Source organism: Oxyura jamaicensis, chromosome 1 (assembly GCF_011077185.1).
Source record: "Oxyura jamaicensis isolate SHBP4307 breed ruddy duck chromosome 1, BPBGC_Ojam_1.0, whole genome shotgun sequence".
Taxonomy (NCBI): Eukaryota; Metazoa; Chordata; class Aves; order Anseriformes; family Anatidae; genus Oxyura; species Oxyura jamaicensis.
The window spans coordinates 86,392,459-86,407,250 of NC_048893.1; the positions used below are offsets into that span (position 1 = coordinate 86,392,459).

Here is a 14,792-nt window from a genome sequence, read left to right on the forward strand (position 1 = left end):
TAAGTTCTGCCAGCTCCTAGGAAAGGAAAAAAGAAAATCACTGTACTAGATAAAATAACCAGCAGTGTTTCCTCTCTCACAGAGCGCTGAATAAGCACCTTCCGGTCCCTTTGACCCAAACTGAGGCTTGTACGCCCTAGTATTTCTGACAAATGAGAGATGACAAGCTGAACAGTTGAGCCTTATCTACTTAAGTCAGAGATAACGACTGAAAAAACACCAACTTAGTACATAGCAGCAGCAGCAATTTTCATTTATCCTCAGACTCTGCAGAGAACTACCACAGCCCGTGTCACGGGGTTAGAATTGGCTCAAACATCATAGAGAGGGAGAAATGCCTTTTCAGGTGGAAAGGTGAAAAATTACTAAACAACAGTGGGAAGAGAGTTATCCAGAATGAACAGTTTGTGTTGCAGCTTTCTTGATAATCCTGGTTTTTAGCATCATGGACGAGTCTATCTTGTTTCACTTTATAAAAACTGCAGCGATGGTTATAAAAAGAGAAGTAGGGTGATCCCTATCAAACAGGATAAAAAAAAAATCACTGAAGAAACAATACTGAAAGAGATTCCTGATTTTTAGGGAACTGGACTGCGAAGTAACCCCTATTCAAACAAAGCAAAACCCAGCAGTGATTATACAACGCCTACTTCCACGTCATTCTCATCAAAGGTAACTCAGAACCCTTGACACCCCAGAGTCATCCATTTTGTCAGGATTCATTTCTTCTTAAATGTACTTCTTATAAACAAGGGTAGTTAAGGCCTCAGAATTAAACAGTTTAAACTAGAAAACAGTCTTTCAAGACAAGACATGCTGTCCAGTCTGGCCAGAGATGCAGTGATTTGGATAGATAAGTGCAAAGTAAGCAAAGCGCTAATCAAATTATGGAGAGTTGTGTCCCCCACTGATGAGTAGAGGAATATTTAAAGTTTGCAGAAGCCCAAGAATTTCCTAAGAAACATAATCAAACATATTTGTTTCTAGTGACATTTCCCTGAATACAGAAAGAGGTATGGACACTTTTTTCTTTCCCCAACCAAAATTAACTCCTGAACAATCCCTCACCCTCCCATCAAATTAATGCAACACCAAAAATATCTGAGGATTGTTTTTATTTTATTTAAACAATAGGTTTGGGGCAATGTGGGAATTGAGCAGCACCTTTTAAAAAAACCCTGTTGTGTGCTATATAGGATAAATAGGTGAGTTTTAAAAAACATTTATGTTATGTACATATACACACACTAAACCAAATTAAAAAATGGAGAAGGTTGTGCAGGGTTCTCTTCAGCACCACAAGAGAGAGGAAAGCCTTATTTCACAGCAAGCAAAAGCACTGCACGTTAGGATTAGAGTGCACAATCACATGTAGTGCAGATACTGAACCATCCCGGGCCCTGGAAGCAGTGCAGCTAGAGCAGCACAAAGCTCCGCAGGGGCCCAACTTCTCTCCAGAACAAAAGCAGCACCAACTCTCCATTTAGGATTCTCCATGTAGGACAGTGTGCTGTGCACTCCCAGAGCCAGCTGCTCTGTCTGCACCAGTTTCAGCAGAAGCCACGAGTAGTGAGCTAGTGAGAGTAAGAGCCCCTCAGCTAAACTACAGCACTGACTTAACGACAGCATTTCCACAACAAAGGTACCTTTGCTCCCCCACAGCTCTTGGGTGCTCTCCATAGGTCATGCAGAAGACAACTCCTGATTATTATTTCTGCTCTGTAGTTCCCATTCCCTACTTGCATTTTTTCCTATCTCATTTCCTCCTCATGACCCCTCTCATTTCCTCCAGGATGACAAGGAAATAAAGTGAGGAAGGGGCACGTACACCTAACCAAGAGGATATTCAACAACCAAATGAAGCTTAAAAACCATTCATTCTGTAAAAAACAAACAAACAAAAAAAAACAAACTGTTAAAGTTCTGCAGACTTCTGGCAGAGTTTGGTCATTTAGCCCAGAAGTCTTTGTCTTCAGGCCCTGCAGGCTACACTGGCAAGAAGCACGCAGTACAAGGTAAAATGCTGAATAAAAGAAGAAAAAAGTAGACAGGGCCATGTGGAAAAGAGGCTCTAACATGGAAACCTAACACTTAGGCAGCAGTACTTATGCTACACGGTATGCTTTCAAGAGAGTGAATTCCTTCCTGTTGGTGCGAGCCGCCCAGATGAAGAGAGCGGCTGCCATGAATTGCAGTGGTGCCGAGACACAGGCTAGGCAGAAGGACCAGCCGAATTCACCCCTCACATCATCAGGCAGGGGCAGCTTCTTATGGAGCAGCTCAATCCCAGCTACATAGCAGCCAACCAGGCCCAGCGTACAAAGTCCTGAGGAATGAAGAAGTAAAGCGTGATGAGCTCACTGTTGGAGTGCTCTGGCTGTCACCAAGAGTTTCCGGAGGAGGGAGGGTAAGCGGTGGGTAGCCAAGACCGACCTGCGAGGAAATGGAGGACTCCTGTGGCGATGGCAGGGTAGAGGCTGCGACAGGCACATGCACAGAGCCCAATCAGAGCTCCAAAGCACATGAGGCCAAGGCTGACAAAGGGCAGGAGAAACTGCAATCGCCAGAGATCTGCATGTTAAAGAAACACACAAGACAGGTTTCTCAAGGATGTGCTAAAATTGACCTTCTCCCACCAGGTTGTATTTCTACCCATACTACTTCATTGGCTTAGCTAAAAAAGGTCCACAGGCTCCAACTGAAGTAGGAAGAACTTTACTTATTAACTCCCAAGCTCCTGTACCACATTCATGGCCAAAATCTTTGCTAAAGCACCTAAGTCTTCTCTTTAAACTTTCACCTACTACCTGGACTACTTACTGAAAAAAATACCCAGAGCAAGATGCAGGAGCTTCCTCACTACTGTGTATGGAAAACCCCCTTCCCTTTTATCCCACTTTTTTACCTGCCACATGTGAAAGACACTTACAAGTCCGATTCAAATCCGTGCCACTGTTGTGATTTCCAGGCTCTATGTACTTTTCCATAAACTGATCAGAGAGGGAAAAACTGATGCAGTTTGTAGTCATATCAGTTTCTGGAACAGAAAAAAAATAATACAATTACCATTAGGTTCCCCCCACCCCATCTCCATCCAATCCCTCCTCTTCCAACCTCTTAAGCTGTGAAACTCCAAGTTCTATTTTAGACAAACAAAAATGAAAAACCTCTCAAAAGAGATCTGAAGGTCACATTATCAGGCAGTAAGCATCATGTAGCTACTAGGAGGAACAGCATTCAAACATACAGAATCTTTAAGCTCACCTGGGTAATCCATAAATCTGTGCCACGCGAGTAGGGATAAAATGTGGCATATGATGCTTAACTATGTTGTTTCACATTCTTGTACTCCCGTAACAGAGCTGTGCTTATATCCACATGCAGAATGTGATATCTTACTCAACACTTCATGAAAAAGAGACAGAAAGGACTGTTTAAAGAAAATGAAATACCTATTTTTGTAATATATTTCTCTCCTTTTACCTCTCACTTAGATATTGCTCAGAGAATGCTAATGAGCAGGGTTGTTTTATCTTTCTTTCAAAATGTGTTTTCATTAAAGAGAAAAAAAATTTATTTTATGTAATGTTTTTATCCAGAAAAAGTGTTTGAGTGTTTGAAATTTTTTTTCAAGAGTTTTCAGAATGAAGGGCTTTACACACACACAGTGTTCAAAACCTACTTTGAAGCAATTAAAATATTGCTCATTGCACTTCTTTATATCCTCCAACAACTGTCAAAAAAAGGAATACAAATAACTTATCCCCTATCCAACACTACAAGGACTCCAAAACATGCTGGTGTCATAAACGTCCCACTGTGGCATATGAGCTACATGAATGACTAGCTAACAGGACTGAGTGCCATCTTGGTAAGGCAGTATTTTTTTCCCACTGCTGGATCCCTTGACCTCTCTTAGAAAGAGTGATGGGCAGAGCAACAACTGTACCGCCTGATGGGCAGTGGACACTAAGGAAAACCAAGTTACACTAGACTAAATTTAGATCATATATAACGTGTCAAATTCTGATTCTGTAGCATTGATAGACACAGACTTTTACCTTTCACTTCTTTAAAAGCTTAGACTGCCTTTATTAAAAAAAAAAAAAAAGGAACAAACACATACAAGCTAGAAATAAACTTTCTGGAGGAAGAAAGTGACACGGACATGTTGTGAAGAAGTTAGCACGTACCCCTCTAGGCAAGCTAGGGAAGTGTTAATTACTCCAGATACCTGGTGGGCTGTACCAGTGAGAGTTTTTGGGTACAGTGATACACCTCCGCCACAACCCAACTGTGCCGTTGCACCGGAATAACGCATCTGTGTAGGTCTTCTCATCTGCCTCTTCACTGATGAATTCTTCCCAGACGCTCCTGCCAGCTTCTGTAATGTTCTCAACGGGGGACAGGGTGTGGTATTCGTACCAAAAATCAGTGCCGATAGAAGCCGCCATGTATATGGTGGAGATGAGGCTGAGAACGCAGGCAATTACAAGTGCTGTAGCAAAACGGTTATCCATCATTGCGCCCTTGCTGCTGAAAGGAAAGAGAAGGCCAGGTGAGTAACTCCTCAGATACTAACACCAGAGTTATCTGAGCAGCAGCATCATGCTCATGACGCCACTCTGTTACGCAATGTGCCCTCAGGATACGCATCTCTGCCCCTGCCAGGAGGCTGGAAGCACAGCAACGCACTAGCCCACACCCACAGGGTCGGGTGATCAAGACACAGCTGTCGCCTTTCTCCCAGCCTCCTGCAGCACTCTGTGCTAGCTGCTCTCCTCTCTCCCTGAGAGACCAACAGCAGTTGTGTCCCCAGAGCAGATGGCAGAGCTCACTGGCATTTCTGATCCTGACAGTAGGGAACCGCAGAGCAGAGAATCCACCTACAGTGCTCAGTCAGAAGACTTATCTTGCCTTAAGAGATTACCGAGGGTAGAAGTTATTTTTAGCCTGCCATCCCATACGGCTTCCACAGCTTGTGTTTACAGCAAAGATAAGAATCACAAGCACGCCAAAAAAAGCTTTTCCAGACTGTTCACAAAAGGCAGCCATGCCAAGATACTGGAATGCCTTTTGGGAAACAGTGAAATGTATCTAGGCACTAGAGACAGAACATGAAGGCAGTGCCGAAAGACAAGCTTGGAAACGACAATAAAAGCAGCAACAATGCCACAGTGTGTACAGAGGCTTGCCTAAAGAACTAAAACAATGCAAGGGGAGTGCCTGGTTTCACAGCCACTGGATGACAGGAGCTTCCAAAACTGAAATACCTTCACACACCAGCATGAGGGCCTTGGCCTGGCTCCCTGCAGGAGGTCACTAATGCCCTCCTTCACAGGCCTGTGCTCACAGCACAAAGTCAGAGTAAAGAAGGCACAGCAAAAAAACAGACTCCACATGCACTTACACTTCGACAGTACTGTGATTTGCTAACACACGTAATGTGTTGCAGAGAGTCCAACACATCAGAGGACTTTCGAATGCCTGTTATGCTCGTGCATTTGCTGTGCTTGATAAAGTTTATGGATTATGAAATCAGGCTTGATGCACTTGCCAAGTAAAATATTAATTGAAGTTACCTTCACAGCTAGAGCTATTCTGGTAGCATGAGCTACTATCTAATCAGTTCTTCTTTACTGCTTGTTTTACCTTCCTTCTACACTCTCTGATCAAAACATTTTAGTCTTGTTTCTTTGCAGCTGAATGAACTGGAACAGGAAACAACAAATGCCTAAACATACAACATTCACAAGAGAACATACGGGTGCTCGAGTCAGACCTGCCAATAAGAAATTCTGAACTATGAAACAAGGTGCAAAATAAGCAGGTAGTTTCAAAGGCACACCAGTGTTTGCTGCTAACAGTGCCCTTTTCTCGTTCCTTTTCCCTCCTCTCTGTTCCTCTATTTAGTTCAAACTGGTGAACAGGGTTGGGGACAGGAGATGATGTACGCTCATATCATCCCGTGTTTCTTTTCTATTTTCAGAGAGGGATTATTATAGAGTATGCCTCATTTAACTGCTTCCTTAGAAATGATCAAGAATAGAACTGTTTTTTGGTGAACTGACAAGTGGCGCCCATTTAAAGCACTAAGAAGTTCACGTACTACAACTCTGTGAACTGTGAATCCAGAAGCTTGGATTTTAAAATCCAGGCAAACGTATTAGGAAGAAGAAAACACCACACCTGAGCTTATTCATCTAGAAGATGCAGAACCAAGTCCAGATTCAGAAGCAAATACTCTGCACTGTTTCACCTTTGGTTACGCACTTGCACTCTCCCTAGATATCCCAGCATCTAGCTCAAAGCACACAGCGCATTGGATGAGCAGAACAGGGACAAGCAAGTTGCTGTATAGGGCTGCCCCTCTATTCTTCCACACCGAGTTCACTCGGGGATCTCTTCCCCTTCACAAAATTCTCACAAAGCAAACAGCACACGCAGCATCTTCGTGGCCAACGCCATGCTGCCTGGCTGCTGCCTCGCTGAGCTGAACAGATCCCTGGGAACCCTGTCTCAGGTAAGCAGCAGAACCAGCTGGAGAGCAGGCCGGTCTGGATTTTCTACTACACTGCCATCACTGCAAGAGGTGAGCACTGGGCTCCTCTCTTCAGAGAGGGCTCTCTCTGGAAGGAGCAATCACAAGACAGCCTATAAACTCCATCCTCAAAGTAGTATCTGGTGAAACAAGGTTGTAAGCAGGACATTAGCAGGCCATTGTTTTGCAGCCTTTGGTTATAAATGCTTACAAAGTCCTCAGTACCTAACATACAGAAAGAAAACAACTGGCTCAAGAATTCGTACTTTCAGATACGACATCCTTGCTGCCAGGTCCAGAACATTGGTACTGGAAATATCCTTATCACGGCATCATTAAAATGCAACCACACGCTTCTGGCCAGCTTGCTAAGCATTGGGAAACATACAGCAGGCTTAGCAGAGTTATGGCTGCTGACAACCGAAAAGCCAATTGAAGAGTTAAGAAAAAAATCAAGTACTGCCCAGTGTTTGTTACCCACAGGCCAAAAGAGACATGGCCACCCAGTGATGCTCAATCATTTTAACAAACAGCTCTGGGGACAGGCAGAAGCAGCAGAGGTAGCTACAGTCCCTAAAAATTAGCAGGTGGTTTGTGTCAGGTTGTTCTAGAAAGAACACACGTGGATTTGCAGAATGTATAAGAATGTGCCGAGGCAAGAGCACACCCCCAGTTCCTTATAACAAGGGTCCTCTCAGTGCTTCTGCTAACCCTTTAAATACTTTCAGAAGATGAAAAGAATTACAGAAGATATGCACTCAACAACACTTCAGGCCAATTTTGAACTAGAAGTTCTTCCCATTGCAAACCCCCCAGGAGACTGGAATATCCTGCTCATTTACAGTGCGTACCCAATGCATCTTCATTCACAGCAGACACACACCCACTTAAACAAGGTTTCCTTTGCTCTATGACAGAGAGAATCACGCTTCCAGCCCCAGGCAGAACTCAATGGGAGTAGTAGGCAGTTCCAGTCAAGGAGAGTTACCATAGAAAGATCATGAAGAGAGACGTGGCATGTTTCAGAGATTATGACACGTTTTCCAAAAGGTTTTATGCAGAAAAACATGTAGGAGGTGCTTTAGCATAAGACTTACAGAAAAAAAAATTAACCACCAACATTACTACTATCAGAGCTGACAGTAATTATAGAGACAAAGATTGATACTAAATAGAAATACTTTCTGCCATCACAGACTGTCAGCAAGAACCTTCATCATTTTATGCGAGGTATATATGTTCATACGGCACTGCCAGCACACTTCATTCTAACAGCAGACAGCATTTCAAACAAGTTATTCCTGAAACTAAACGATGTGATGAATATAAAACACTGCAAGGCAGTGGTATACAGGCACTCAAGCATAAATGCTTCACAGGAAATTGAAATGATAATCTTTTTAAAAGGAGACATATAAAAATTTCAAAGCATCAGTTTATAAGAGAGATGGGGAAGTCCAAACCAGCAGCAACATCCAAAGGAATGAAAAGACACGTATGCTTCACATAAGGAAAAAAAACATGAGCCAGGAGAGTTGAAAAAAAAGAAAAAACACAGTAAAGCACAACAGCAAGTATTCCGGCAGACAAACAACTACACAGCTTGGAAATGAACAAACATTTTACAAAATCGCTACACCATGGCGGAAGGGAATGCAGAAATAAAAACATTTCTCTCCTGTTACAGCAATCGCTACTTCCCCTCAGCCAGGAGCAGGCCACCACACGTAGGAAGCTCATTTCACTTGCCATCACAACAGAGGAAGGCCACAAAGGCAGTGTAAGGAGGGCTGGCGTTTTTACAGAAGACATGCTTGCGACTGGGCTGTCGTGGGGGAGAAGAGGAGGAAGGCCTGAAAAAAACATGCGAACGTGGGGAGGAAAACTGATACACAGGAGCCTCTTTTTGGCACTGAGGGTAAAGCAGGGTTAGGAAAGGGTGGCACCGAAGGCGTTTTACCTCAGCGCTCCCCGCCGCACCTCAGCACAGGGTTCCGTTGGCCGCCGACCACCTCAGCGCGCCGCGTTATCCGCGTCCTGCGGGAAGCCAAAGCACTGAGCACACGCAGCCGCCAGCCCCAGCTCCTCCATCCATCCCGTCTGCGCAGCGCCCTCAGCGCCCGCACAGCGACCTGGAAGCACAACAGCGGCCATCACCCGCCTCAGGCCCCCTTCCTCCCCCCCCCCCCTTCAGCCCCGGGCCGCCCACACAGGGTCCCGGTCCCGGTCCCGGCCCCGGCCCCGCCCTCGCTCCCCTCACGCCCTCAGCGCCCGCCAACGGTCCCAACAGTAGCAACGGTCGCAACAGCCGCAGCGCGCGGCACCCACCGCCCGCCGCCTCGCGCCCCCATGCCACGCCCCCGGCACGAGGCACGCTGGGGGATGTAGTCCTCCCCGCCCAGCCCCGTGGTACCGCCGCGCGATGCCTGCTGGGAGTTGTAGTCTCCCCACACATACCCACCTGGCTTTGTCCCCTCAGCTCAGGTTGGGGGCTGGCAGCGCCTGCACTTTCTGTCAGACGGCCCCTGCTGGATGAAACAGCCACGAGATTCCACAAAAACACCCCAAAACGCCGAGCAGTGCCCTTCTGCCTTCTGCAATGTCAGTTATTTCGCCTCCCTCTGCGGCCATAAAGCTCATCTTTCTTCCCTTTCTGCTCTATTTCTTGTAAAAACGGTGGTGTGATACCCTGGCAGCATGACTTGAGAAAACACCACATTAAAAAAATCAAAATTTAGTAAAAAAAAAAAAAAAAAAAGCAAAAAATGGCGGCGCTGACTCCATGGCCCACGTTGGACGTCGCCCCCCGTCCCTGGTCCCCGTGCCCCCGCAAGCTGAAGGAGGACTCCTAACGGTGGTTAACAGCCTCCCGCTGAGAGACCTCCACACCCAGTTTTGGTTTTACCAACCTCCAAAGCAGCAAACACACACCCAGCAAACGGAGTCACGTCCCAGGTTTTCACATCTCTGGGGCCTTCTGGGGAAACGACCCCATCCAGCTCCTCTTCTCCAGCGGCCAGGAAGCATTTTTTTCAGTGGGATAACAGGCTAGGATGGTAAAGGTAACATCAGTGATGGGTATTTCTGGTTAAGAAACACTTTCCAGGACGGCACACCTTTCCAGATCATGTTGCTGGTTCACCAGCACCTCATAACTCTAAGCTAGGAGGTTGTCTGGGTTCTACCCATGTTTATGCTGGATTCTAAAATATTTAGCATTTTTATCGATGGCCTGGAAGAAAGCAGAGCATCATCACTGATAAACTTCACAGATGACACAAGGCCTGAGGGAAGGGTAAATAATTAAATGGATAGGGCACTGGTACAGGGTGACCTGGTCGTTTGGAAGCTGGGGGCAAACAAACATATGTGTCAATAGGGTCATCAATGAGCACATTCATTTAAGAGCACAGAGTGGAAGCTATACTTGCATGGCAAAAGACTTCATCCTGGGAAAAATGAAAAGGACAAATGGGTCATGGTGAATTACCAGCTGCCAAGATGTGGCTGTGGCCAAAAAAACCATGTTCCTGCAACCTTGGGTGTACAAACAGAGAAATCACAAGGGGGACAGGATTTATATCAGATCTAGAGTTGCCACTGGCTGCTGACATACTATGTCTAGTTTTGACATGTTGGCAAAGTAGAAATGAACCTGAAAAGGGGCATGAAAATCACTGTGCAATGAGAAAACCTCTTTAAGGGAAACCTATCAAAGAAGGTTAGCCAGTAGACTATATTAAAGAGAGAGCTAAGGAGTTACAAGATCATAAAATACAAGTAATGACAATAGGGAACAAAAAAACAGTAATAATTTTTTGTGGCAAAACTATCAGAATTTGAAGCTAGAAAATGTTTAAAGAAAACACACACACACACACACAAAACAACTCTGTATTGTAAACTATGGAATAACAAGAATTGCAATCACTATAAATCATAGTGAATTATCTAACACTGGGAAACCTATGTTTTTTGTTTGTTTCCCTAGGAGATCTTATCTTGTAAAAATGAGAATCATTCCTGGAAAATTCGTCAGTCATTGCTACTTCCATTACAGAATTAGACTACAGTGCCTCTTCTTACTCATCATCTGCCCTGATCAGTGATATGTGCAGCTGCTTAAAAACAACCATAGGAAAGAGAGATGCATGTTCATTTAATTTAATTTAAAATACTCTCAACAAATTTCACCTGGATTTTTTTTTTCCAGAAGAAAATCACTTCATATAATATAAGGGTAACCCAATAAAAACATTACAAACGAATGCCCAGTCATTCATAGCTAACACCAATCTTTTGCCATTTTCTTCTCACATCTCCTCCATCTTCTTCAGCAGAACCTCTGCTAGATCAGCTCAGCTACACAACAGGATTATTCCAGAAAAATTTCAAAGTAAAAGTTTGCTTTAGAAACTGCGGTAGTTCACACATGAAAGCACAAAGTGAATAATGCTGATGGCTACAGATTAAAAGCTGTTCCTGTCTTGTGCAGATCTGTAGTTTCTTAGATAGCAGCCTTGAATCGTGTCTTGTACCTCCAGCAAGTGTTCCAGCACGGCAGTTTAACAGTGGTATTGCAAACATGCCAACAAAAACCTCGCGTGTTGTAAAAGACAATCTTCATACAAGATTTGTGGTGTTTTAGCTCTTGCACACTAAGCAAGTAAGTAAACACTCACAGGAGACATTATCTGTATTAAATGGAGTTGATAATGGATGAGAAATGAAAAAATCTTCTTCAAATACCACATTCACTTCTTGAATTACTGATTCAGACCTGGAAAAGGTGCTTGAAAGATTGTCTATTTCTTTCAATATTACTAGCTAGTTTTCTACAAGATATTGCTTTTCCCAACAGCAAAATAAAAACGTAATAAAAATGGCAGTTGTAGTCTTTGTGTTTTAGACACAATCTACGAACATTTCATACAATGCAGCAGAAATCCCATGGATTCCCCTCAAACCTTTTTATAGAGTCTCCCTGGTTTTATTTTTGCCTTCTGTATTTTTATATCTTTGGCACAGAAGACTATAGGCTAAGCAAATCCTAACCTAATTACATTTCTCACAGAAAGAAGACCTTCCAAATGTGCTTCTTCCAAATATGTTGAATAGCACAGGTTGGCTTTAAAGATACCCACTCAACCTCCAGTTCAGGGGTCTCCAAACTTTTTTGATTGTGGACTCCAATCAGTAGAAGATTTTTGAGCGTGCACCTTCATTATATGTATATTTATTTATAAATCATTTACACTTACTACTGTACTAACATATTATGCACATTATAAAACAAACACAAAAATAGAAATTAAAAAAGGGTGAGAAAAAGAGGAAATAAACACTTTTTCATAAATATTTTTATTTACTAATTGCATCAAAAATATTTTCTTCCTGCATCCCACGTTGAAGACCATTTGCTCCAGGTAGGAAACTACTTCAGCCCATCCTGGTGCACTGTCTCGGCACCCACAGCTTTACCTGAATCAGTTCCACCCTCTCCTCTTCATTTTGGGATGAAACTTCTGTTAGTTGGCATTCATCTGCTTTCCTCTGAGCTTGCCTTCACCACAGTTGTAGCAGAGTAGGACAGTTTCAGCCAATATTTTTTTATTTGGTCTGCAAATCTCTATTCCTTACAGAAAGTTTTTGAAGCATAATCATTTAGAAACTACTACACTTTCTTTCATGGCCAGATGAAGCTCTGTTCCTTCTCAGCATTTATCATCATAAATAATTTACTGATGCACTCTAATTTCATCTAAATGCCTGTGCTTATATAAAAGCACATGTACAAGTTAGAATAAAACATTAAAGCTAGCAGTAAAACAGATAATGTAAAAACAACAACAACAACAAAAAAAAACCACGCACCTCGCTACCAGAAATGCTTCAATTGTAGAAATTTGTAAGGGGTGGTGGTGAAACAAATTAAATCAACATCCCACATACTTCCTGTACAGATAGTTTTGCTGCACTTCTTTTACTCATTTTGCCATAACATTATAAAGCTACCATAACACGTGTCAGCAAGCTTTACCCGACTGAGAACAACGTTAAATGTTTTCCCTCGCTACTGTCAGAAAAGCTGCTGAGGCTGTATAAGAAAGCGTGTGATCATGTTTTGAGCTGTACCTGCTGTACCGAGCAGCTGCCTCCAGCTCAATGACTGCAGTATTTCCTATTAGGAAGGTTTAAGGAATGGTACTTCATTTTGGAAATGCAGGGCCATCAGAGAAGCAGATGTGCTAAAGTGCCTCTGACCACATGCACGGCCACAACAACAGCGTCTGTCGCAAGCGTGTGGTCACAAGAGCTTCAGGTTCACTCTCAGGTTCAAAACAACTCGGCACCTGGTGGCCACGTGTTTCACATTGCCTCAAGAGCGCTGTGGCAAGGGCTGGAGAAGATAGGTACCCCGGATGGAAGAAAATGCACTGCAGCCAAGCCAGTGGCTGCTGCTTCAGCAGAGCGTTTTGTCCAGGAAAAGGACTGACACCTACCTGAGGAGGTGTGGGAGGAGGAGGAAAGTGCTGTAGATGTCTAGGAGGGTGCTGAGAAGGGGTAGAGGCTGTCCTACCAGTCACAACTCTAATGGCATCTCTGGGTCTTGGCACATCATGTGCTGGGCTTTCTAGGGTATCTGCACAGCAGCGTTGTGAGGGGCATTTCTGTGTGCTGAGTGTTTTTGAGAGCTCTCCTTCAGGGAAACGAGCTCTGGAAGACGCAGATCCTGTGTGAAGATAAGCCCTAAGCAAATCAATACCACATTAAAAAAAGACAAAGCGTACAGACCACCTGCAAACACACCTGCTGCTGCTTCACTGAGACAACTACAGGCAGCTTCATCATTTGTGACAAGACATCGTAGCATTTTTGCAGATCCTCTGTCCAGATGAGGAAGCATCGCATCTGTAATACGGAAACTCAGAGCAACATCCACATCTCGCTCTGAAGCGTTCACAAAGTACAGAGCTCACCCCAGAGAGCAGAACTGATCCCTGCTGGAAAAGGTTTACTATCCAATTTTTTGTTTTGCTCTGTAAGGCTATGAAATTGCACGGAGACAACAAGGTGAGGAAGCACAAGCACAAGAGTGCGTGGGTATATGCTTATCTCATGGTTCTGTTAAGCTTCTTTAAAAGTTACTTGCTTTTTGGTGTGCTTTGGGATGAAGAGAGGGAGCGAGTGAATTTCAAGGAGTATCTAGTGATGTGAGATGGAGGGAGAGAAGGCTGTGCCTGATTTATAAAGCTTGCTGACTGCATGTAAGATGTTAGGATCTAACCTAACCTGGAGGCACGCGTGGAACTGTGAACAAATGATGGAGGAAATTAGGGCTCTTTAGGAAAAGTGGGCAGCATATCTAAGAATGGCTCAAAGGGATGGAGGCTTCGTGGTCAGGAGGAGAAGGACCACGGCACCATTCTGGGGACCAGCAGTGCGGCCTACAAGGAAGCTGGTGTGGGACTGGGAACACCAAGTTAGGGTTCAGCCTTTGGCTGAAGACGTGACATGCCGGTGACCTGGCCTCTATGTCTCAAAGACTCTGGTAAAGCTGGGTGAGGGGCTTATGGGGGGCTGTGGGGCAGGAGGGGGCACTGGCAGAGCAGTCGGGAGCCTGCGACCAGCACTGAACATCTACGGGGCAGTCTGGAGACCGTGGTTTTAAATGTTTTTTGCCTAAGGACATCCATGTGAGAGAATTACTCTCAACAGAAAATAGCAATCATAAACGAACAAAAAAAGTATAAAAGCCTCCAAGCTGCAGAAAAGGTGAGCTTGTCCCAAAGGGCAACTTATGCAAAAAAAATATATATATATATGACAAAAGATAGAGAACGTGGCACCTGAATTCACCACTCTCTGACTTCTTCTGAGCTGCTACAATCTTTAACCTCTGCAAACTAGTAATATCCTGTCCTAAAAAAAGAAAAAAAAAGTTCAGAATCTTGAAAACAACCTTCCACCCCCCAAAACAAAAGCAATACACAAACCTCGTTCACCTCTACATGCAAACATTAAATGAAGATAAAATCAGTAAAACTAAACCTGATTTTTTAAAAAAAGCTGCAGCTTTTTATTCATAGGACAGGGTTTTGACTAATCAGAGACGCTCGTTGCTTGCCTGTTTCCTACACGATTGGCTAAAAGTGTAAGAATTACCCCCCCCCAAAACCACTTTTCTCCTCCTCCTTCCCCCTCTCCTCCCCCCTTATCGCTAACATGTTTTTAAAGCAGGCCTCGAGGG

General features: G+C 44.0%; 1 protein-coding gene across 5 annotated transcripts; it reads right to left on the reverse strand.

The window, feature by feature from the left end:
* Positions 1 to 1,097: 1,097 nt before the first annotated feature.
* On the reverse strand, positions 1,098 to 9,757 carry CLDND1 (claudin domain containing 1). Of its 5 annotated transcripts, none has more exons than XM_035314882.1 (6): positions 9,451 to 9,757; positions 8,502 to 8,578; positions 4,235 to 4,536; positions 2,930 to 3,037; positions 2,434 to 2,571; positions 1,098 to 2,326 (listed from the first exon to the last, which is right to left on the reverse strand). In XM_035314882.1, exons 3-6 carry the CDS (start codon positions 4,521 to 4,523, stop codon positions 2,106 to 2,108), a joined length of 756 nt encoding a protein of 251 aa, XP_035170773.1. In that variant the 5' UTR covers positions 4,524 to 4,536; positions 8,502 to 8,578; positions 9,451 to 9,757; the 3' UTR covers positions 1,098 to 2,105. The 5 variants fall into 5 exon arrangements, with proteins under 5 accessions (XP_035170773.1, XP_035170772.1, XP_035170774.1 ...); XM_035314881.1 differs by having other exon boundaries at positions 4,235 to 4,533; positions 9,451 to 9,756; XM_035314883.1 differs by lacking the exon at positions 9,451 to 9,757 and adding an exon at positions 8,870 to 8,937 and having other exon boundaries at positions 4,235 to 4,533.
* Positions 9,758 to 14,792: the final 5,035 nt, after the last annotated feature.

Bases quoted from the DNA above. Each gene is read 5' to 3' on its own strand.
- CLDND1 (XM_035314882.1), bottom strand. From the start codon at position 4,523: ATGATGGATAACCGTTTTGCTACAGCACTTGTAATTGCCTGCGTTCTC. The intron at 2,572-2,929 runs GTAAGTGTCTTT...TTTAACATGCAG, and splicing joins CACGGATTTGAATCGGACTT to ATCTCTGGCGATTGCAGTTT. The intron at 2,327-2,433 runs GTCGGTCTTGGC...TTCATTCCTCAG, and splicing joins AGTCCTCCATTTCCTCGCAG to GACTTTGTACGCTGGGCCTG.